The sequence below is a fragment of the Rhinolophus sinicus genome, chromosome 3, assembly GCF_057876585.1.
Source record: "Rhinolophus sinicus isolate RSI-liver-muscle chromosome 3, RSI-T2T, whole genome shotgun sequence".
In the NCBI taxonomy this organism is placed as follows: Eukaryota; Metazoa; Chordata; class Mammalia; order Chiroptera; family Rhinolophidae; genus Rhinolophus; species Rhinolophus sinicus.
In genome coordinates, this window is record NC_142503.1 from 101,024,260 (window position 1) to 101,049,703 (window position 25,444).

At 39.7% G+C, this 25,444-nt stretch overlaps 1 protein-coding gene across 1 annotated transcript in view; it reads left to right on the forward strand.

The window, feature by feature from the left end:
• HMG20A (high mobility group 20A) overlaps positions 1–25,444 on the forward strand; it is a 69,374-nt gene that overhangs the window by 23,508 nt on the left and 20,422 nt on the right. The window contains exons 2-4 of the mRNA XM_019750988.3: positions 16,892–16,984; positions 21,712–21,859; positions 23,487–23,699. Coding sequence (XP_019606547.1) covers positions 16,892–16,984; positions 21,712–21,859; positions 23,487–23,699 — 454 coding nt within the window. The remainder of the gene's footprint in view (positions 1–16,891; positions 16,985–21,711; positions 21,860–23,486; positions 23,700–25,444) is intronic.

Sequence of the window (25,444 nt, forward strand, 5' to 3'; positions counted from 1 at the left end):
GGGAGTGGGACAAAAAGAATGAGAATTTTGAATGCTTAGAAAAGGCCAAATTTCCAAGAGAAATAAAAGCAAGAATGAATGAAACTATATCAAATAAAAAGCTTCTGCACAGAAAAAGAAAACATCAACAAAACAAAGAGGCAACCAACCGATTGGGAGAAGATATTTGCATACAACACCTTCAATAAGGGGCTAATATCCATAATGTATAAAGAACTCATACAACTCAACAACAACAACAAAATCCAATTGAAAAATGGGCAGAGGACATGAACAGACACTTCTCCCAAGAAGACATACAAACGGCTAACAGATATATGAAAAAATGCTCAACTTCACTAGCTATTAGGGAAATGCAAATAAAAACCACAATGAGATATCACCTCACACCAGTTAGAATGGCTATCATCATCAAGACAAGTAATAACAAGTGTTGGAGAGTAACAAGTGTTGGAGACGCTGTGGAGAAAAAACACTCATACACTGCTGGTGGAAATACAGATTGGTGCAGCCACTATGGAAGGCAGTGTGGAGGTTCCTCAGAAAATTAAGAATAGAATTACCATATAACCCAGCAACCCCTCTCCTGGGTAGCTACTAAAAAAATTCTGAAAACATTTTTCCGTAAAGGTATATGTGCTCCAGTGTTCATTGCAGCTTTATTCACAGTGGCCAAAACATGGAAACAACCAAAGTGTCCTTCCATAGAAGTTCGGATAAAGAAGTTGTGGTATATATACACTATGGAATATTACTCACCTATAAGGAAAGATGAAATACTGCCATTTGCAACACCATGGATGGATCTTGAGATTATTATGCTAAGCAAAATAAGTCAGACAGAAAAAGTCGAGAACCATTTGACTTCATTCATATGTGGGATATAAAACTGAAACAACAAATGAACGAGACAAAGAAAAACTGATAAACACAGATAACAGTTTAGTGGTTATGAAGGGTGAGGGAAGGTAGATGAGGGTAAAGGGGGTCAAATATATGGTGATGGAGGAAGAACTGACTCTGGGTTGTGAACATACAATGCAGTATACAGATGTGTCACAGAAAGGTATATTTGAAACCTGTATAATTTTGTTAACCAATGTCACCCTAATAAATTTAATTTTTCTAAAAATTTTAAAAGGCCGTTTCTGACATCATTATCATTAACACTATTATTATTTACTTTACCTTTAACAAAATTGCTAATTCTCTAAGTGAAATGATTTTTAAAACTTCATCTATTTATTGACATTTGCAGATTTACCAGACATAACTATTCTCAGGTCAATGAAATTTGGAGCTCATAAAAGTTTAAAAATGTCCATGCTGGGTCTGACCAAATACATTTCTGAATCTCATAATCCTTTGGTTGCTACTACAGGCTTTTTCTCTAGGGTTTTGAAATGTAGATCCCTGACTCGAGAGCTAGTGAAGGAATCTGAGGAATATTTAAGTTCTTTCTATAGTAACTATGACAATACGCAAATATGGTACATTATGGTTATCGAGGGGATAGGAGATTTAAGTGCAGGGAACTCTGCCACATGTAAAAACAGTCTTCTTAAGTTAATTGCCAATTTAGGGACTATATTAAATAAACATAATGGGGTGGTTTTATGTTTATTTCTAAAAAGGGGAAAGAGCAGCTTTATTTTGCCAGAAAGACAATCGCAGCTACTAGCCATTTATTTCCTAGCAAAACAAACTCCTTTCAAAATTCTAACTGGCAGATTTCTTCTCCCTGATGTTTAATTAAAATCTTTCTCTAACAATACATGCTACTGAAGATAGTATATAGATTAATTTATTGTACCAAGAAAGACTTTGGTCAACTCCTATCTTTCTAGCTTTCAACCTTTACTAATTTGGTGTCTTCTCTTATTTGTTCAGCAGTTTTGTCCAACAGCAGCATCACTGGCAAAGAGGAGAGTTTTGCTCACAGTCTTTCCCTTCTGTGCCTGTCACCATCAGTTGTATTTCCTTCTGCAAAGAGTTTAATGTTTACTTGAATAAGTAAAATCTTATCACACTAGAAATTACAGCTCAATTTTTGTATCTTAATGTCTGCCATGTAATAAAATAATTCTGGTGCATAGAATTGGAATTGATCTCTCTCTGCATGGTGCCTTAGTGCCGCCCTGTTGATGACTATCGCTGCTCCACGAGGGCTAGGTGGAAAATGAAGGATGAGTTGGTGTAATTGCATCCTTGTTATTAAAAAGTAGAAAGTGCCCAGCCAATAAAGAAACAGCAATGATTTTTATATATCAAGGACACTGTCCTGTTAGTTAACACTTGGTCGTCATCCTGTAGGAGGCTTAAATTTAAAGGGTTGAAATTCACAGCACTGTTTTTCAAATAGAGTAAGTGTGTTTAAGTGCAGTAGTATATCACTGTGAACTGTTTTAGAAACAGTATTATATAATGATTGTGAGAGCTTTTTTCCCTGAGTACTTCAATTGTTAATTAAATTGCTCTTTTTTTCAAACTATGCCCTCTTAGACTGTACAAGAGGCATGTGTTTAACCTGGTGTGTTCAACTCTTATTTGTTGTTTCAGTACTTAATGGATATACATAATAAAAAAATAAGTTGTGTGATAGCTGCAGTTCTAAACTTACTTTGCTGTGATCTGTAATAAATAGTCTTCTCTGTACTCTGGTCTCTTTGTGTTTTTTTAAGCAAATCACGTCACCAAAACTTATAACCTACTTTATACAGTAATGCCTACTACATGTTTAGGGAGCCCCTGGAAGACAGATTAAAATTTAACTGGCATCATGGGATCTCAGCTGTTTCAACAACTTCTCCTACCTTCCTTTGTAATGCAGGTATAGTATACTGAATCACATTAGCTCTCAGGTTTTGGAATTGATTGCAACAGAAGTGTATTGCAGGAAAGAAAATAGATACTAGATTGGTGCAAAAGTAATTGCGGTTTAAAAGGTTAAAAATAATTGCAAAAACTGCAGTTACTTTTGCACCAACCTAATATAAAGGGTTATGGGAGAGACTGAAAATGACTCTATCTGATAATCTGTTAATTTAGACTTAAACCATGTGTTTAAATATGATACTGTGAAAAATAATCTTCCTAGTTTGAAAATTAATAGTAAACACAATCATAAGTAATTATGTGTATTGAGCACTAACCTTATGATACTCATTTACTTTATGTCTTTTCTTAATAACTTTGTTGATTTCCTGGACATAAGTTACTATTATTGTTCTTTTATTTACTTAAAGAGAAGAGGTCAGGGCTGCTTTCTTTCCTTTTTTTTTTTAAACTAAATAATTGTCAGCTCTATATAATAGTCTCATTAGCAAGGCAGATGAATCTCACTCCCTAAAGGGACAGATTTGTCAGATGGTTCATGTGAGAACAGAGAGGGTACCAAGACGTGAATTCAATGTAGAGAAGATTTAGTTGTTTATAATATATTGTTTTAAACTTCTTGTGTTCTAGTTCAGTTAAATGTGTCAAGATTCCCTTTCCTGGTACCAAAACTGGTTTAAAGGTGGTCATTCTATGGGGCCAAGTTTTGTTGTTTACTCTAATGATAAAGTAATGTATCCTTACTGTAAAGCATTCATACTTTAAACATTTAGAACAAGCATAAATTTTATGCTTTCAAACAATTTTAAAAAGAAAAAAAATCACCTGAAGACACTGGGTAGCCTCTTTAAATTTTAAATGAGGAATGACATGCATAATTAGATTTGTATTTTAGAATGATCACTGCAACTGGGTGGAAACAGATTGAAGACAGGAAGGACAGGTGGGAGGCTGTTGAGTACTCAGGCCAAGAAAAATAAAAGCTTTACCTGACACTGTAATAACAGGAAACAGAAGAGGGGCCAGAGTCAGCAGGGCTTGGGAGGGGCTAGAATATGGAGGGATAGGCCTTGGAAATACTGAAGGACACCCAAGGTTTTAGCTTTAGGGACAGAGTACAGTATCCTCAACTGATGTAGAGAACATGGGAGATAGTAGAACAGATTTTGAGGAAAAGAATATGGGTTCAGTTCTATGTGTTAAGAGTGAGTTGCCTGTGGCACACCATGTAACGTATGGCGTCTTTGCCATTTGAGATCCATGCCTAGAATTTAAGAGTTGGCTTTAGATGTCATCAGTATAAGTGCTTATTGAAACATTGGGACTGAGCGAGATTACTAGGAAAACATGTAGAGAGAGAAAGAAGAGGGCCAAAGTCTGAAGGACTGGCTAAAGAGATGCACGGGCAGTTATATAGGAAGCAATGGGAGAAGAGTTTGAAGAGGAAGAGTTAATTACAGCATCAAATGCCAGTTAGCAACCAAATAGGATGAAGATTAAAAAGTGTCCATTGAAATTAGCAATTTAGAGATTGCTGGTACCTGACACTAGCCAGTAGTGTGAGTTAGGGATGGAAACCAAATTACCGCGGGTTTCAGATTGAGTGGGTAGCAACAGTGACTAGAATATCATCTTTCAAACAGCTTAGTTACAAAGAAAAGGTAAGTGAAGAAGCAGTTGCTATAAGGGAAGACAGAAATTAATAGAGGGTTTTATTGCTTTCTTTTTTAGGAGCAGAGTATATTTATATATGAAGGAAAAAAGAATAGCCATTGTTGCCAAAGAGAACCAAAATGATAGCAAGAGAACCAAAGTACTTGAAGAAACTGGAAGGATATCCTAAGCATGGTGTCAGCCATGGAGAAGACATACTTACATAAGAAATTACAGCACGATGTACTAAGATTCCTACTAATAGAGTTCAAGTGCTAAGTGTTAGGTGCATGAGACGAGGGGGTCAGTAGCTTCAGAGGATGTGAGAAAAGTTTGGTAGTTGGGTGTCAAATACTAACATCAGTCAGATAGCCTCCCACGTCTGGTTTTCTGCTTCGCACATCAGTGTATGGTTCACAAGTGTGCAGCATAAGCCTTCAGTTCCTGACTACTGGGGAGCATCTGTAATGTTTAGAGGATTGCCCTGGGTCCGTCTGACAGATTTAGTCTGTCCCTGTGTCTGTGCCAGCTCCATAAAATCATCAGTTCCATGCCATCCTTCGTGGACGGCACAGCCATGCAAGAATTGCTCCGATTACAATAAAGCATTAGTAGTGGTAAATTTTCCTTCTTGTTCTTACTTTGTATTCTGCCTCAAAACTTCCCCAGGGTCCTGAAATGAATACATTTTTGCGTAATTCATATTACAGATTATCTGTAGATAGTCTTGAGTCTGTCTTGGTTATTGTTCTAGTCGGTGTAATAAAGGATAAACAGTGAAAATGTGGGGTTGCAGCGGTGAAAGGGCAGTCATGGATGTGAAGTTGTTAGTGTTTGGCTTTTTAAACAGAAGACCCAAGTACGCTACCATGTGTCCCCGAGAATGAGACCGAGCCGGACCATCAGCTCTGATGCGTCGTTTGGAGCAAACATTAATATGACCCGGTCTTATAGTAAAACTTAAGACCGGGTCTTATATTAACTTTGCTACAAACAATGCATTAGAGCTGATGGTCCAGCTAGGTCTTATTTTCAGGGAAACACAGTAGAACATACATCGTTGTGAGTGGGAGAAGAATCCCATTCTGGTTTTACATTTATCTCCGAAACTCAGCTGGCTCTTAGGTTAGGGAGATGGCTTTATGTTTGTTCATGAAGTCTATTATGATTCCTCACTTTAGGAGGAACCTGTGCTTCCATATACTCATCCTATTCCCAAAGTACAGGACAAAGTAATCACCATCAACTTAACTTACTTTTTTTTCCTAAGAAATGCCCTTCTCATCTTCCCAGTCTAAACATCTAATGGTAAGCATTCTCCAGCTCCAAGTGAGCTGGGTGTCTTTCATGAGGGACTCTGATACTCCATTGCAGTAAGCATTGAAGAGATACCCTTCCCGCTCTCATAAGCATACGGGTGTGGCAAGCTGCATGCTATACAGATTGACCTACATTTAAACTTCATATTCTGAGTAAAAATCTACAAGCTGGTGACCTACTCAGGTTGACGTATAACTTGAGCATAACAAAAGTTCAACAGGAGTGTAGAGAAAGAGGCAAATGAAAGAAATGTAGACTAATAAAAATATAGTATTCCAGAATTCTTAGAGCTGAAGTGAATCTCAGCTGTCATCAGACAATTCTTCGGATAACTGAGGGGACTACTGAGAAGAGGAGCATACTGGCTCTCTGTGTCCCCAAAGGAGTGCAATGAGGACCTGAGGATAGGAGCGCCATGGGAGTCGGCTGAGGTTGGGGTTCATCGCAAGGAAATGCCTTGTACTGGTCAGAGCTACTCTCCTGGGAGTGGATATCCCTAAGAGAGACATTCGCTTTGGGGCTGAGCCTCGGAGGTGGAGATGGACCCAGTGACCTTTGTGGGACCTTCCAATCCAGGAATTCTTATCTAAACCAGTACTTACTCCTTTTCTTTCAAGTTCAAGCAAATCATAAATATTTAAGTCAGTGAATTGCTACACATATACATAAATACACATGTGGATGTGCATATTTCCAGCACTTCAGGAGGCTCTCCAGGCCTGTCCCTTCATAGATAAAACCATTGTTCTGATTTGTCACCCGAGTAGTTTCACCTGTACTTGAACATGACAGAATGTGCTCTGAATATTTACTCGTGGCTCTGGATTCTTTTGTCCATCATTATGTCCGTGAGGCTCCCCGACGTTGCGTGCAGCTGTCGTTCAGTCTCCGTAGTATCCTACTGGCATCGCTGCAAGGCTGTGTCACAGTGTCATGGGTCAGCCCCACTGTGCGGCTGTGACTAGGGACAGTTCTGCAGACATTCTGCACTGTGTGTTGGTGGGCGTCTGCACTCCTCTTGGGACCTAGGAGGGCTGGCGATGCAGGGTCAGGATAACAGTCACTGCCAACTACTCTCCAGTTACGCACATTTACATTTCCACCAGCAGCAGCCGGCCTGCAGCTCCTTCTCATCCTTGCCGACACCGTCTTGTCAGTCTTTTTTATTTTAGCCATTCTGGTGACTATGTTGTAGTGCTGCTTTTTCTATGGTTATTGATCATTTGATAGTCTTTTATGAAGTGCTTGTTGTATTTTTAGCCCCTTTTTTTAATAAATTGGGTCATTTATCTTTATCTTACTGATTTGTAGGAATTCTTTATATATTCTGAATATGAGTCTTTAGGGGATATGTATTACAAATATAATTTCCCATTTTGTGGCTTCCTTTGTCACTCTTTGTTAACATGGTCTTTGATGAACATTCTTAATTTTAATGATTTCCAATTTATCATTTTTTACTTTTGTGGTTAGTGCTTTTTGTTTCCTTTTCAAGAAGGTTTTGCCTAGTCCAAAGTCATAAAGACATTTAGACCAATAATTCTTAAATTGTGATACTAAATTACATAATGGCAAATTTTCATTGGTTCACACACATTAAAAAAAGAAGTAGGGCGCTCGTTGGCTCAGTTGGTTAGAGCGCAGGGCTTATAACACCAAGGTTGCCGGTTTGATCCCCACATGGGCCAGTGAGCTGCACCCTCCGCAACTAGATTGAAAACGGCGACTTGACTTAGAGCTAATGGGTCCTAGAAAAACATACTGTTCCCCAATATTCCCCAATTAAAAAAAAAAAAGTAAATGGATAGAATTGTACTATTTTTTTCCATAATTTAATTCTTAAACTTTCAGCATTAGCTGTAAATAAGTAGATAATCATGATGATACAAATCTGAAATTTACTATCAGAATAGACTTGGTTATTACTATGATAACAAAACCACTACAAAATCTCGGAGGCTTTTTTTCTCATTCATGCTACTTGTCCGAAGTGGGTTAACAGGGGTTTGTGCTATTTTTGGTTTTTGGCAACCAGGCTGACATATACTCCGTTGTAATAACACGTACATATTTTCATGATCACTGTAGTAGGGGGAGGGGAGCATGGAACATTGCTGATGGTCTCTTAAACTTTCTGCCCAGAAGTATCATATGCCACAATGTTAGATACTCATTAAGTATTTGTTGAATGAATGAAGCTGTTTTCCTATTACTTAGTTCCTAGACTACCAACATTTTAAAAAATCAACAGTAGTCCCAGTTATAGGAGCCTGGGCTCTAGATTCTAGGAATAGAGACCCATATTTTCTGCCCATGGCACTCAGCCTCTAATCAGACACACACCTCCTCATGCCCTTCTCTGGAAGCAACCCAAGCCTTTATTTATACTGTAATTATCTCCTCCATTCTGCCCCCACCCGCCAAAAAAAAGATAAGTAATTAATTATTCCCAATTTACCTATCCGTATCTTTTTCCCTCTCATCTATCTCCCTATGAAAACCTACAGAGAAAGAACTCTTAGCTGAATTTCACCTGTTTGAACCCCAGTAACTGCCTGGTGGCCTGAGCCAGCGTTCTTCCCTTGTAAAGCACACTGAGTAATGACCACAGCCTGGGGAGAGCTCTCAGCTAACACTTTGTTGTTAGACACGTACACATTAAGGATTGGCTTGTCTTCTTGGAGTATTGACCTCTATTGTTACGTAATGCCCCCTCTTTATTCCTGATAACTTTCCTTGCTCTGAAGTTTGCTCTGTCTGAAATTTAGATGGCTAGTCTTGCTTTCTTTTGATTGGTGTTATATTTTCCCATCCATTTCTTCACTTTTTATCTATATGTGCCTCTGTATTTAAAGTGGGTTTCAACAACATATGGTTGAAACTTTTTTGATCCACTCTCAGCATCTCTGTCCTTTAATTGGTGTATTTAGACCATTGATGTTTAAGGTGGTTATTGATATAGTTGGATTAATATCTCCCGTATTTGAAACTATTTTCTATTTGTTGCCATTGTTCTTTTGTTTCTATTTTTGTCTTCCACACTCTTTCTGCCTTTTTTGGTTTTAAGTGAGTATTTTATATGATTCCATTTTCTCTCCTTTTATTACCATAGTAATTATATTTATATTTTTACGTTTTTTAGTAGTTGGTTGCCCTCAAGTTTACAATATACATGTACAATTAATATACAATATACAACTAATTCATGTCCACTGTCATATAACACTATACTACTATTAATGGGTTGTTCAAGTGCCTTATGATAGCAAAATGTTCCTAATGCCTCCCTCTCATCCCTTGCACCATTGCTGACATTTCACTTACACTAAGCACAAGTGTGTGTGTATAAGCATACATAATTGAATACATTGAAGCTATTATTACTTTGAATAAACTGTTGTCAGATCCATTATAAATAAGGAAAATAAGTCATTTTACCTTCACTTATTCGTGCTCTAATGTTCTTCCCTTCTTTATGTAGATCCCAGTTTCTGACCTATATCGTTTTCCTTCTCGCAGAAGAACTATTTTAGCATTTCTTGCAAGGCAGATTTACTGGAAACAAATTCCTTTGATTTTTGTTTGTCTGAGAAAAATCTTTGTTTTTCCCCTCACTTTTTTGTAAGATAATTTTACAAGGTATAGAAATTTAGGCTGTTGGGGTATTTTTTCCTCTCAATACTTTAAATATTTCACTCCACTCTGTTCCTGCTTGCATAGTTTCTGAAGAACGGTCAGATAAAATTCTTATCTTTGCTCCTCTACAAAGTAAGGGTTTTTGTTTTAGGGGTTTTTTTGTTTTGTTTTTTTACGTTATTCCTGTTTGGTGTTCTCTGAGCTTCTTGGATCTGTCATTTGTGTCTGACATTAATTTGGAGATATTCTCAGTCATTACTGCTTTTGTTCTTTTCTCTCTTTCTCCTGGTTTTCCCATTACATGTATCGTCGTTTAGTTACATTATTTGTAGAGATGTCCCACAATTTTTGAATAATCTAGTCTTTTTTTTTTTATTTCGGTCTTTGTTTATTTTCTTTGATTTTTCACTTTTAGTGATTTCTTTTGTCATATTCTCAAGCTCAGTAAGTCTTTCCTCAGGCATGTCCAGTCTACTACTGAGCCCATCAAATATATTCTTCATTTCTGTTAGTGTTTTTGATCACCAGTATTTCTTTTTTTTTAATTAATTTCAGGTGTACAAAACAATGTGATAGTTAGACTTTTATCATTTATATCCCTCACAAAGTGATAACCCCCCTCACCCAATATACTACCCCTCTGACATTGCCTACAGCCATTACATTTCCACTGTCTCTATTCCTAATGCTGTACTCCACTTCTTATAACCATATATATATATATATATATATATATATATATATATATATATATATATATATATATATATATAATTGTAGTTGACATTCATTATTGTTCAGCTTCAGCTTCAGGTGTACAGTGCAGTAATCAGGCATCTACATCATCCCTGAGGTGGTCTCCCTAATGAGACAAGTGTCCATCAGATACCCTACAAAATCTTTACAACATTATTGATTACATTCCCCAAATTAACTTTCATAACCCCGTGGCCATCTTGTTGTGGACTGACTGTGCTTTCTAATCCCCTCACCTTCCCCCTTATCCCCACCCCTCCTTCCCATCTAGCAACCCTCAGTTTTTCCTCTGTGTCTCTGAGACTGTTTCTGAGTAGTTCGTTCATTTATTTTCTTTAGATTCCACATATAAGTGAGAGCATATGGTATTTGTCTTCCTCTGACTTATTTCACTTAGCATAATGTTCTCTAGGTCCATCCATATTGTTGCAAATGGTAAGATTTCATTCTTCTTTATGGCTGCATAATAGTCCATTGTATAAATGTACCACCGTTTCTTAATCCAGTCGTCTACCGATGGGCATTTCGGTTGTTTCCATGTCTTGGCTATTGTGAATAGTGCTGCAATAAACATAGGGCTGCATAAATTTTTTCGAATTAGAGTTTTGGATTTCTCTGGATAGATACTTAGGGGTGGAATTGCTGAGTCATGGGTAGTTCCATATTCAGATTTTTGAGATACCTCCATACTGTTTTCCATAGTGGCTGCACCAATCTGCAATCCCACCAACAGTGCACAAGGGTTCCCTTTTCTCCACTTCCGCGCCAGCACTTGCTGTTTGTTGATTTATTGATGATAGCCATTTTGACTGGGGTGAAGTGGCATCTCATTGTGGTTTTTATTTGCATTTCTCTAATGATTAGTGAGGTTGAGCAATTTTTCATGTGTCTGTTTGCCATCTGTATGCCCTCTTTAGAAAAATGTCTCTTCATGACCTCTGCCCATTTTTTAATAGGCTTGTTTTTTTGGAGTTGAGCTTAGTGAGTTTTTTATAAACTTTGGATATTAACTCCTTATCGGCTATATCATTGGCAAATATCTTCTCCCATTCAGTAGGATCCCTTTTTGTTTTATTGACTGTTTCCTTTGCTGTGAAAAATCTTTTTAGTTCGATGTAATCCCACATGTTTATTTTTTCTCTTAGTTCCCTTGCCCAAGGGGATATATCTGTAAAAATCTTACTCCAGGAATCTCCGTACACTTTTGTCCTATATTTTCTTCTAGGAGTTTTATGGTTTCAGATCTTACATTTAAGTCTTTAAGCCATTTTGAATTTATTTTTGTATATGGTGTAAGGAGGTGGTCCAGCTTCATATTTTTGCATATGTCTGTCCAGGTTTCCCAGCACCATTTATTGAATAGACTGTCCGTACCCCACCGTAAATTCTTGCTTCCATTCTCGTAGCTTAAAAGACCATATAGGCATGGATTTATTTCTGGAATCTCTATTCTGTTCCATTGATCTATGTGTCTGTTTTTATGCCAGTACCATGCTGTTTTGATTACTGTAGCCTTGTAGTATAATTTGATGTCAGGTATCGTTATACCTCCCACTTTGTTCTTATTTCTCAAGATTGCCAAGGTTATCTGGGGTCTTTTATGGTTCTGTATAAATTTTAGGATTATATGTTCTATTTCTGTGAAAAATGTTCTTGATAGTTTGATAGAAATTGTGTTGTATCTGTATATTGCCTTAGGCAGTATGGACATTTTAACTATATTAATTTTTCCTATCCATGAACATGGTATGTGTTTCCATCTATTTGTATCTTATTTAATTTCTCTCTTCATTGTCCTATGATTTTCTGAGTACAGATCTTTTACTTCTTTGGTTAAATTTATTCCTAGGTATTTTATAGTCAATGAAGCAATTGTAAATGGGATTGTTTTCTTAATTTCTCCTTCTGATAGTTTATTATTGGTATATACAAGTGCAAGTGATTTCTGAATATTAATTTTGTATGCTGCTACTTTACTAAAACCAGTATTTCTTTTGGATTCATTCTTAGAATTTCCATCTTTCTGCTTACATTATCCATCTGTTCCTGCATGTTGCCTACTTTTTCCATTAAAGCTCTTAACACATTAATCACAATTTTTTAAAATTGTGGTCTGATAATTTCAACGTTCACGCCATATCTTACTCTGGTTCTGATTCTTGTTCAGTCTCTTCAAACTATGTTTTTGTCTTTTAGTCTGCCGTGTAATTTTTTTTGTTGAAAAATTGGTATGATGTTCTGGGTGAAAGGAACTATGGTACTTAGGCCTTCAGAATGGTAATGGTAAGGTAATGTACTCATAGTCTTATGATTAGGTCTCAGTCTTTTGGTGAGCCTTGTGCCCAGGGACTGTGAACGTCAAGAGTGCTTCTCAGGTTTTTCCCCCATTTGGGTTGGACAAGATGGCTAGAGGGGGCTGGAGTTGATATTTCCCTAGCACTCTGAAAAGTGTAGTAAGGATGTAGAGAATTTAGAGCTCTCATACATTGCTGATAGGAGTGTAAAGTGGTGCAGGTGCTTTGGAAAACAGTTTGGCATTCCCTGAAAGTGTTAAACATGGAGTTACCACATGACCCAGCAATTCCACTAGGTATGTGCCCAAAAAGAATGAAAACATCCGCACACAGAAACTTGTACACACGTTCGTTCATAAGCAGCATTATTCACAAAATAACCCAAAAGTGGCAAACAGCCCAAGTTTATCAGCTGATGAATGAGTAAATAAAATGTGTATACCATACAATGGAATATTTTTCATCCATAAAAAAGAATGAAATCCTGATGCATGCTGCAGTGTGACGAACCTTGAGACCATCATGCTGAGTGACAGAAGGCAGACAGGAAAGACCATGTAGTATGATCCCACTTGTGTGCAAGGTCCAGAATAGGCATATCCATAAAGACAGAAAGCAGAGTAGTGGTCACCTGGGTCTAGGAGAAGGGGCATGGGGAGTCACTGCTATGGGTACTGATGGGAGTGGTAGAAATGTTCTAAAATCAATTGCGGTGTTGGTTGCACACGTTTATAAATATATGAAAGCCACTGAATTGTACACTGTAAAGGGGTGAGTTTCGTGGTAGGTGAATTATATGTTTAAAGAAATAAAACAATGTAGCATGGCTTTTGTTGTGGGTCTGGGGAGTGTGAGGAGATGAGGCTAAGTGGGAGGGTCTGAGTGAGTTGGATTGCATTTGTTTAGAAAAGTTGGACAGAGCTGCTGTGGCGACTGGGAAATATCCTAAGAACATGTAGAATAACCGCTGAGAGCCTGGAGGGCCCAGTGTGGTTGGAGATCATGAACTTATAGCAGCACCCTTTATTTTGTGATTTTTTTTCCCCAAGACCATTCTGAGCTAAAGCTCTGAAGTGATACACATGTGGGATAGAGAAGGAGAACAAGGAATTGAGAGTTAGCAAAAGAATACTCGAGATGCAGGCACAGATGTAAGGTACACAGAGCAGGCAGTCGGTGGGCAGTGAGCAGACGTCTGTGTGATCAGAGCGCAGTTGTAGAGGTAACTGAGAGAGGTGAGAGGGCAGGGTAATGGTCAGGGACTTTTCAGTTGGAGGTTCATAAAGCTGAGTGCCATGGTTCTTAAAGAAGCCAGGAATTTTGCTTAAGGGTTGTAGTAGGGAAAATGAGGGTAGAACCCCACCTCTCCTCTCGCGGTGTGTGTAGGGGAGGGGATGCTCTGTACCTCCAAGTGGGAGGACTTACTGAAGTGGGGTTGACCTGTCAGGTAAGGAAAGTGGAGAGAGCCAGCCCCAGAAAATGGAAGTACAGACTGCTTCCAGCACAGCCCCACACATCTGAAATGACACAATCTCATTGTTGAGATCATTCCTTTTGTCAGGAGAGGTTATTGGAACAATCTTAGTTGAGGAACATTTCTTAAGCTCCACCTAAGTTCCTTTGTTCTGGCCCCATGTTGACTAAAGCAACGACCGGGTTAGGGTTTGGTCCCCTTATTACTGCAGGGATAAATATCTTCTATGCTTAATAGCATTCTCATTACAATTTTTATAATCATTAAATATCATAAATTGGCACTGTTTTATACATCAATTTTTTTTTCAGTGTCAGAGGGAATTTTTGGATTTCCAAAGCTGCGTACAGCCCAGACCCTGGTTCAAAGTGTAAGCCCCAAGCTGATAGCACTTTTTGAGCCCTCCAGGTGGAAGTCTTCACTGCACTAGTCCCTTCTGCAGGGAACACCTGTTTTTGTAAACAGCATGCAGGGGCACATGTGTGCACTGCCTGCCTGCACGTATGTTTACCCTTCCAGGGCAGCAGTCATTCATTTCTTCAGTTCTTTGCACAAAGTTTCACAGTTCACTGTGGCCTCTGTACTAGGACACTCTGAGGCACAGAGGCTGCACTGAAGGCCTTTGAGCAGCACTGGCCTGGCAACCGTGATTCAGTCTGAATCACCCCGCATGGACCATATGAGAGCAGATTCTTGCAGGATCCCAGCCATAAGCTTGGGAATCATTTTATTTTCCAACTTACTGGAGAGTTTCGAGGCCTTTGGGTGTTTCACTGGACCATTTCCTCATTTCCTTCTTTTGTTAATCTTGGCCACTTAACCTTCCACCCACTTTATTATTCATTTTTAGGGACCTGACTATTCAGTAACACTAGAGAAAGTATGTCTGAAGCCATATGGGTTAAGTAAAAACAACTTAAGAGAAAAAAGAAAAGACAAGAAATAGCTGTTCTCTGCCCTTTCTTTATTCATATGATCTGTTTAGATGTTGTTGAGGCTGTGTTGTTCAGCTGCCTCCCGTATTCCAGAAATGACTAAATGCCTGGGAAACACTCAGAGAGGGCCCTGTTGGCACAGCGAATGAAAGGACACTTCATTGGTCCCCCCAGATACCGTTCCTTCTCTTGAGGTGTGGCAGGGGATGCCAAGAGCTTCAAATGCTGAATCTTGAGGTTCTTAAAGACAACTTATTTCTAGGGGGACTTTTAGAAAGAAGCAGTTAAGTGAGTCCTTTGAAGGTTTGGGTTATGTACCTGGCTGTTTGAGGTTTGCGGTGGTATGCAGTCTGACTGCATGCCATCTAAGTGATTTGTTTTCTTCGGTAAGATGAATATTGGTTTATGGTGATGTTAGCAGCCTCTAAAGGCCAAACTCTAATCTGGTCTGTGTATAATGTGAATGAAAACTTGTGTCAGGATTATTCTAGAAAACATCTAGACTGAACTTTTTCAGGATTTGTTAGCATCCCCTGTAAAGCCCCCTATCCTGAAGGAATTGAGAAGGGTTAGCAAACACCTAGCACATGGAAGAAACCCCTTACTCTGGTTCAGTAGAGGTTCCTCTCTCTGCCTCGCACGCTTTACCCACTGTAAAAAAAAAAAAAAAAAGCACTAGATGAACACATGCACTTTTTAACATTGAGCGACCTGTGGAACTTGGTCTGCTAACTAACAAATTGAAATGTGAAAACGAGAAAATAAGAAGAATTAAGTCATCAGTTTGGAGGTAAATTACTCTCGAATGTTTAGAATACGGTGTCAGTGTCGCCTGAATTTTCCTCGGTCCTGCACCTCAGCAGGGGGCCCACCTGAGCTCTGCCTGGGCTGCTGTGCTTCCCTGCAATCGGCCTTCGCTGGGTCTCATCGCACAGCACCGGGGATGACCGGTGGGAGTTCCGCAGGGGTCTCCAGTGCCTCGCTGGCGCCTTGTCTCCTCTGGTTGACGAGGCGCTCTTTGTCTTGAGTGGTTTGCAGTTCCGCTTAAGTGGCTGATCGTTGGGGTCGCTTTTGAGTGTTTCCTTTGAATATGACTTGAATGATGACTGGAAGGCTGCCGCGTTTAGCTATCTGGATGAGCCTTGAAGGGGAAAACCCTTTCTTGGTAGTGATATAGGCTACATGAGATTACTCTGTTGGTCACTTTGTCCTTTCAGCCTGATAACCTCGAGTCCTTTGGACCTGTTTGTTTTCTTCAGTTAAGCTTGGTTGTTCCCTGCACCCAGGTGCATGCTGTCTGCAGATGGCCAGCGTGGTGGGGTGGGGTGTATTTCTGACCTGGAAGTGTGGTTTCTTTAACTCTGGAAGGCACCAGGATGCCTCCCATCCTGCTTCCTGTGCATGATTTCCTTTCGGAGGGCTCGGTTTGTCACCACTGAATCTAAGGAATGATTCATCTGGGACAGTACTGGTAACGCTGTCATAACAATACCTTTCTTTATATAATGATACTCAAAGCACTTACCCATCTTAGCCTGTCTGTGTGTATGAAGCACAGTCAGTTTAATCCTTCACAATATGCCTGTGGGTTAAGTCAGCAATTGTGTCTAAGACAGTATCTCAAAGTGGGCGAATAACTTGCTGGGAGTTGCAATGCTTCTGAGTTACTCTGCTTAACAATTTCTGCAGGAAATGAAGCATACTTTTGTTGAAGATATTCTGAATAAACAAAAAGGAATTTTCCATACTGTCTCAGTTGTTAAAAATCTTAAGTATTTTTATTCTGGTCAGTTGATTAAGACCAGGGCTGGAAGCCCATTCTTTAACCGTAGAGTTTAGATTGATGTGTCCAAGTCAAGAAAATAAATATTCAAGTCAGTTTCTATTCTGCTGATGTGACAAAGTGAAGGAAGACTGGCCTTAAATGAGTGGAACTTGCACTGGAGTAATTACGCTGTTAATTATGTTTTATTCCCTCTTCCGTTTAGAGAGATGGAGACCTTGATGACCAGCCCCACCCTGCCTCCCCTCTTTGCAGATGAAGATGGTTCCAAGGAGAGCAGTGATCTGGCTCCTGCCGGGTAAGCAGCTGCTTGGGGACACGGCCTCTTCCCAGCCTTCAAAACAAAGCTCCTAACATTAAGCACAAGGTGCCAAAGAGGCAGTTTGGGAGCATAAGAATAGAAGGTCCAGTTGCTACTCTTTTCAGAGAGTGAGAGTAAGAGCCCTCATAAGCTGCCTTGTGATCTGCCTCAGCTGCCACTGGGCTGCGTTGGCCCCTGGGAGCTGGAACAGCACATGTGGGGTCTAGCAAACATCCTGACTCCAGTTCAGATAATTACATGCTCACTGTTAAGGAAATACTGCCACACAGCTGGCTCTGCAAATCAAATGCATTTTCTGTTTGAATTGCCACAGGTATTAAAACAATTTTTTTCCTAAAGGTCAGATTTTTTTTTTTTTTAAGATTGGATTCTTTAATACGGTTCTCTATTCAGGGTGCCTATCTTGTTTCTGTTCCTTTTTTTCCCCGTCGCCCTTCTTCACTATTTTTGGGCAGATTAAGTAAAGGCATATAGAAAAGGGCTAATAACAATATAGTCCTTCTTCCATGAAAATCTCTGTTACACTTGAATTTTTATCGTTTCTATTTAGAAGTTATTTGCCAAGGAAGAAATGTATTCGCTAATAGATTGAAGTGCTAGCTGATCCTTAAGATGACTTATTTTAATATTGTATACAGCTCTGTAAAAATAGACTACACTCTGTAATTCTGTCTCCTTCCTTCACTTTTGTTTCCTGCCTCATTAATATCTGCCTCTGATTTTAGTATTCAGATGAAACTGTTCTCCAAGACCTTTCTAAAGTCTGCTCAATTCAATTCATTCAATAAAAATGTCTGAATGTCTACTATGTGCCAGACACCTTTCTAGGCATTAGATATTAAGCAGTGACCAAGAAAGACAGAAATCCCAGCCCCTATAGAGCTCGTTTTACCAGGGAAGGCAGAAAGGATAAATAAGTGAAACACATACTATGTTGTGAAGAACTATGGGCTGAAAAAGAAAGTAGGGAAGCAGGAGAGGAAGGGTTTGGGTGCAGCTTTCGAGAAGATGGCCCAGAAAAGCTTTAGTGACAGAGTGACGGGAACAAAGGGCTGCAGGAAGTAAGGGAGCCAGCCTGCAGTGACCTGATGAAGGTATTCTGGGCAGAAGCCCTGAGGGGGTGAGTTCCTACCTTTTGGACAAGCCAAGAGGCCAGTGTGACCTGAGCAGAGCACATGTGGGAAGGAGTAATAGAGGGTTACGTCCGTGTTTCTCAGGCTGTAATGTACACATGAGTTGCCTAAGAGCTTATTAAAACGCAGGCTCTGAGTCAGAAAGTCTGCATTTAATGAGCTGCCAGGTAATGCCAGTGCTGCTGCTGGGAGGCCCAGACTTGAGTTACAAGGACTAGGTCTTATAGGATCTCAGATCAGAGAAAGCACTTGAACTGTCCTCTGAGCGAGATGGGAAGGCATAGGAGGGTTTTGAGCAGAAGGATATGTATGATCTGTTGTTTTTCACTAGGATCCCTGTGACTGCTGTACTGAGAATAGAGTGAAGGGAGCAGGGGCTGGAGCAAGACCAGTTAGGCTCCTGAGAGAATTCAGATGAGAGGTGATGACTTACAAAACATCACTATTGACTTGGACAGGAGTATTTGGGGTGGAGTAGTAGAGGCAAAACCTCACTGGAGAGGTTTGGGAATGGGGTGGTGAGAAGTATAGAATTCTAGATATATTTTAAAGGTAAACCAAACAGGATTTGCCCAAAAGATCAGCTAAGGTATAATAGGGAGAAAAAAGCAATTAAAGACTACTCCCAAGTTTCGGCCTATGAGACTGAAGGGGTGGAATCACCGTTACTTAGGTGGTTAAAAGTAAGCAGGTGGGGAGGGAACTTGAGGAGCTCGGTTTTGTAGATTGTAAACTTGAGAGGCTTATTAGGTATCCACACAGAGATGTCAAGTCGGCAGATTGATATCAGGTTCTGAAGTCAGAGGAAGTCTAGACTAGAAAAAGAAAACTGGGATCATTGATACACACAGTGCTAACATTTAAAGCCATGAGATTGGACGAGATCACCAAAGAAATGAGCACTGTGTGGATAAAAAAGAGAAAAGCTCTAATGCCTAAGCTTTGGGGTACTCCAGCATCTAGAAGTCAGACAGAGAGGAAGAGTCAGCACAGAAAACTAAAGGAAGCAGCTGAAATGACGGCAGAAAAGCCATAGGAATGTGGGGTCCTGGGAACCAAGGAAAAGGGAGGCAAAGAGCTCAATGAGGTCAGAAACTTTTGGAAGATCAGGTAAGATGAGGACTGACAAATGACATTGGTCTTACCATCTAGGTCATTGGTGACTTTGACAGGAGTTGTAAGCACCTCTTTCCTTTGGGTGGGTTTGAGAATGAATGGAGAGAAACTGAAGACAGTAAGTACAACCAGTTCTTTCCAGCATAAACAAATAGAGTCAGTAAGTATAAACAGTTCTATAAAGGAAAAGAGAAAAATGAAATGGGATCCAGAAAGTGTGTTTTGTTTTCTTCTGTGTTGTTTTAAGATCAGAGTAATGATGCCACATCTGTGTGCTGATTAGGCGGGTCCAGTGGAGAGGAAAGAACTGGCGATGCCAGAGAGGGCGGCATTGCCAGAGCCCCGTCTGAGTGAGCTCGCAGGTGTGGGATCCAGGGTGCAAAGGGAGGCTTTGGCTTTAGCTCAGAGCACGGGCAGTTCATTCATGGGAACAAAAAGAGCATTTGTCCCTTTTCAGTCTTTATCCAACTTGTCATCTCCAAGGCCTTTGATTTATCTTTGGCCACTGCCTTCTGATTCCTGTCCATTCCAATCAGGGATTCACAGGATCGGGATTCTCTCAACCTACTTCTCATATTTACTGAAATAAGAAAGTGCAAAAGTTAGTCACTTAAAAATTGGTGGCACAGTTGAAATGAGAATGACAGTGAAAGAACAAGTTGCCTAAGACATCTAAAATTATTGAAATATTTGGAACACAAAACTGCCGCGATCAAGTGTAAATTCTTCCATTTTCAGGACAGTCTGCATCTGCTTTCACTCATCTCGCAGTGCACTATGATCTGGTTTGTGTTTGCATAATTCCACTAAAACTCTTCTCCCGAAAATTTCCAGCAAACTTTAAGTCTTCAAATTTAGCAGATTCTTCTAGCCTATTTATTTGGCATCTGCTACTTTTTACTTGGTTAGTATGGTTGGTTACTCCTTAAGTATGCCTGCCTTGCCCTCTGTCACAGTATTCTCCTAAATCGCCCACACCCTCTCCAGCCTGTCCCAGCTCTTCTAGCACTTGTTCCTAAAATGACAGTGTTCCAGCAGAGTTCTGTGCTGACCTTTCTTCTCACTGTCTTTCTGGAGAATGGCTAGCACTTCTCATAGTTTCCATGGGCTGATGCCTCTGCAGTCTGTCTCTCAGGGCGTGTTTCTGGTTGTATGTGAGGCAGCTCCACTGAGTTATGCCTTGAGTATTTCAAACATACCATTTTCTCATCTGTCTTTCCTATACACACTCTCACACATACATACACTCTCTCTCCAGTTGTTACCTTGGCTCATAGTACATAATCACCTCAGAATTACCTTTGACTCTTTTTCCCTTCACTCTATTTGGTTCGCTCCATTCTCCCTCTTAAGTACTTCTTAGCTTTCTCTCCCACCCTCCATTCTGCCTGCCCTGTGTCTCACTTCGTCTATGGCAATAGCCTCCTGATAGGGTCCCCTTTCTCCTGTTATACCATGTTACCCTGCTTGTGAAGACATTGTTTACCTGATGAATGCCTCATCATCTTTCAAGACCTGCTCTGTAAAATCTCTCTTAACATCCTCTCCACACACATCCAATTTATCAGACCCTCTGCTGAGCTTTTGCGGCACGTTGTACAGACCTGCATTTCAGTCCTTACATTACATTGTAATCATGTGCTCATAACCCTATGAAGTATCTGTCTCCAAGAATGACAACTGAATAGTGTTCTCTGATACATCTTCCTCCACCTTCCCCCCTCCTCCCCCAGAAAATGTCACCTGCTGCTGGCACATGGTGTGGCCTTTTCTTTCACTTCTTTATCCACATGTGATAGGATAAGTCAGCCTAAGTCCCAGCCGTCCTTGGTATCTGCTTGTAAACTCTGGTTTGCTAACTCATCTGAAACAAATGGTAGGAACAGGAAAGAAATTTATCTGTGTGATTCATTACATTTATACCTGAACTTACTGAACTTGATAATGCTGTTCTTAAATGATCTGGTTGTCAGTAAACACTATCACCCAGGAAGGAATAGCCTATGGAATGTCCCATGCATGAGACATTTCTCACGCCCTTTAAGCACTCTCTCCTTTGGGATGGGGCACAGTCCTGCAGCTCCCATTCCTAGTCTCCTTTTCCCCTTTATGTTGTGCTTAAAGGTAGCATATGAAAGTCACACTCTGTTGCATGCTCAGAACTAAAATGTGAAGTCTGTGTTGAGGGGAGAGGTAATATTTTGGGGAAAGAATATGGTTGTTTTTAGTAGGAGACTTCTTCGTGGAACTGCCCTGGTTTAATCAAGCACTGAAACCACTTTTTTTAAATGTTCTGTAATTGCTCTGGAGACAGTTTACTTTTATACAGAATAAGGTGGGGGAATTAATTCAAGGACTGGCATGTGCTTTTGCCAGCAGGGAAATTTGTTTGGAACCGTGGTGAGTAGGAGATTTTGATACTGAACTTTTGTGCTTCTGCCTTCTGCTCTTCAGGCTACCCCACCCTGAGGTTCCATATGGTCGTGGACCCACGTCATCCACCAACAATTCAGAATTTGTGGAGGATCTCTCCCAAGGTCAGTTACTTCAGAATGAGGCCTCAAACACAGCAGAAGGCAGTGAACAGAGGCCTGAAGATGAGGTAAGCGGAAGGAGCTCCTCCGTTACTAGTGTCTGAAGCTTCTCAGGAGGCAGGCAGCAAGGGAGTTGATCGCGGCGCCCAGCACCTGCCTTTCTTACACTCTGCAGGAATCCCTGTTTTACACAGAATCACATTAATGGTTTTAAGGACATAAAGACAAGCAGGCTTTTCCCAAAACCCCTGCCTAAGAAATGTACATCTACACCATGTTAGATACTCAACAAATGCTTGTTGAATGAGTGAATGAGTTATTTAGTTAAATAAGTGATCAGTGAGAAGTCCTCATGCCCATGTTCAAGCCCACACGCTGCAGCCTGCAGTTACAGGTGCCCAGAGCTTCACAGCACATGCCACTCCTTTGGCCACCCATCGGAACACCTGTCCATCACACAGAGGTTGCCGGTGGGCCTGGGGAGTCATGCTGAGCTGGACGTCAGTGTCCTCACAAATGACTGAGTCCATACATTGTCTAAGTTGTAAGGCACTCTTTTAGCCATAGAAGAGTACCACCACTGATCTTTGTCTTTTATTTTTAAAAAACTGATTTTTTCATGTTGGCATTCTTAAAGGTTTTAATGAAAGCTTAAAGCTTCTCAAGCATCTTAAAATCCTTAGTAGCTTTAATGTTACTAAGTTTACCGGAAAAAAAAAAATATCAAATACACCATTTGCCCAATGGTGAATTATTGCACCATCTTATATATTTTTGGAGCAGTGTTATACTGTAATTAATATTTAGGTGTTTTTGTCCTGTTTTGTTTATTTTTCTCTTTTCTGAAATAAGAATTCTTGTATCCATAAAACATCGTTGACTGATAGGCTATGTACCTTGCATCTCATTTTAAAGGACAAGGGACAGACAGTGTCGTGCTGAAGCGTCAGTGGTGCCTCAGTCCTTTTTTAAAGCTTTTTTAGAGGTGATTTAATCTTTTGATTTAACTATAACATATAAAGATCTCTCATCTTATAAAATAAACATCTTAAGGAACAAATCATCGAGCCATAAACTAGTCTTCATTTTGGATATATTATACTTATCTAAGACTTAGGTATTAATTTAAAAATCTATGTGCTGTGTGCTGCGGGAAATAAACTGGTCTCTGAGCAGTATCGGAGAGAAACACCCTTCATGAATGATTTCCAATCCCTGCGCCACAGCTTGCTTCTTCATTGGCCCAATGCATGTGACATCTTGTTCAGATCTACTGTGACAATGTCTGCTTCCCCTGCACAGTGCTGTCTGTGCTGCGTTTCTCATTTAGGATTTTCCCCTATTGGGAGTCAGGACCTGTTAAGCACATACGAAGGCCAAAGCTCGAGTGATAGTGACACTCCTGATTCTCATCTCCTGGGATTAGCACTAAAATCTCCCCCTAGTGCAACACTTGTAGTGTGGACATAAAAGGCTCTGCAGGTGAACCATTTGGAGTCCCCTCCTGAAAACTGCATATACTTATTTGTACTTACGACAAATTTGGAGAGCTTTGAATACCCAGGGCCTTAATGGCAGGAAAATGCAATTCTTATCCTGTTCTGTTTGTCAGTATTTATTGTTGTTGTGTTATTTGGGGACATTCATATTGTTATTGTAATTTGATTTGGGTTTTTATTTTGTCTTGTTTTGTAGCAAAGAAGTAAACGAGGAGGTTGGTCCAAAGGAAGAAAGAGGAAGAAACCTCTACGAGACAGCAACGCACCCAAATCCCCCCTTACAGGGTATGTCCGGTTCATGAACGAACGTCGAGAACAGCTTCGAGCAAAGAGACCAGAAGTCCCGTTTCCAGAAATCACTAGAATGTTAGGCAATGAATGGAGTAAGCTCCCTCCTGAGGAAAAACAGGTAATTGTTTCTATTCCTGATCCTTTGCTTGGTTTTAGTTATACCTCAAAAATAATCTGTCAGAAGAGCAAAGAGGGTAGATGGTTGATTCTTCAGTTTTGTCAGAGTGCCTGGGAGACCAGAATGGCAGGATCCTTCATGCTCTCTTCTCTAGCACAGTGATTTTTATGCTGCAGGGGTGTGAGCAGGAGGGACCCCCAACCAAAGCAGCTCCGCTGTTACTTGATGTAAATGCTGAGAGTTCACATAAGGTTTCTTTAGTGGTTCAGTATTAAGAGGTCTATCAACATAACTCATTCCACCGAGTTAAATGAAAAGTCATGAGTTAAATGAGAAAAGGTCATTTGATAAAACTCTGTTCACATAAAATTTTTGTTTAAGAAAAAGATTTTACTGCTTTAATAAAAAATTTTAAACTAGAGTTCTGGCACATTTAACCTATTATGGAAAACAAAGCAAGAACTACTTGAATTTTTTCTCTCCTAAAACAGAAACTAACCCTGTTGCCAAACTGAAGCAGATCCATTTGTTAGAGATATTTGAGAGGAATTAAGGACAAGGCAGCCCTGAACTGGTTGAAATGTCACAAAAGTAGAGTGATGGTGTGGGAGTGGCTTTGGGTTAAAAGCTCCCAGCATTCTTAGCATCTGAAAGATATCCATACTTCTTTTATGTCTCATACTCTTTTATGACTTATATACTCTTTAAAAAGGATTCCAAGCAGACTAAAAGCCAATTGAAAAATACTTTCAGGAATTAACTGAATTAAAAAAACCTCAGAGAGCGGATTAAGTTGCAGCATGAAGCCCTCTGTTTGTGGTAGCAACCTAATAGAAAGCGGTACATGTCACCCATTGTTTTAGCTCTAATGTATAAAGGGGTTATGAGCTGTACAGACTAGGTTACTTTTTTCTTTTAATTTTTTATTTCAAATTTAATGAACGCTCATTGTTTAAAATTTTTTTAGATAATATAAAATGTAATATAAAGAAAAAGGCAAAAGTAACAGTAGTTCTCTCCAGAGATAACCACTGTTAGGTAGGTAGGACAAGGCTTTTGTTTCGTTTTTGTTTTAACTTTTTATTTGAAAATGATTTCAAATGTGCAAAAGTTACAAACGTAGAATAGTACAAAGAATACCCGAATATGTTTTGCCCAGATTCATCTATTGTTAACACATTTTATCCAGTTTGCATATGTGTACATTCTCTTTGTCTCTCTCTGTCTCTCTCCCTCTCTCTCTGTCTCTATCTCTCTCACTCTCTTTCGTTCTCTCTCTCACGTACATACTATATTTTTCAGACTCATTTAATGGTAAGTTACATACGTCATTGCCCTAAATATTTCAATGTGTATTTCCTAAGAATAGACATATTCTCTTACATAACCATAGTATAATTATCAGCCTTATAATTTTATATTAACACAATACTTTGGCCATCCATATTCCACTTTTGTCAGTTGACCTAACATCATTCCTCTACAACATTTTCCCCCTCCTGTTCAGATTCCATTCTAAGGTCAGGTTTTGTGTTTAGTAGTCAAATCTCTAGATTCCTTTAATCTGGAATATTTCCACAGCCTTTCTTTGTCTTTTATGACATTGATATTTTTTAAAAATGCAATCCTTCCCTCTTCCTCCTTTTTGTTTACTTTTAAAAGAACATGTCTCATTTTGTATGTGTCTGATCTTTCCTCGTGGTAATGGTTGAGGTTACGCATTCTTGGTCAGAACACTGCATGGG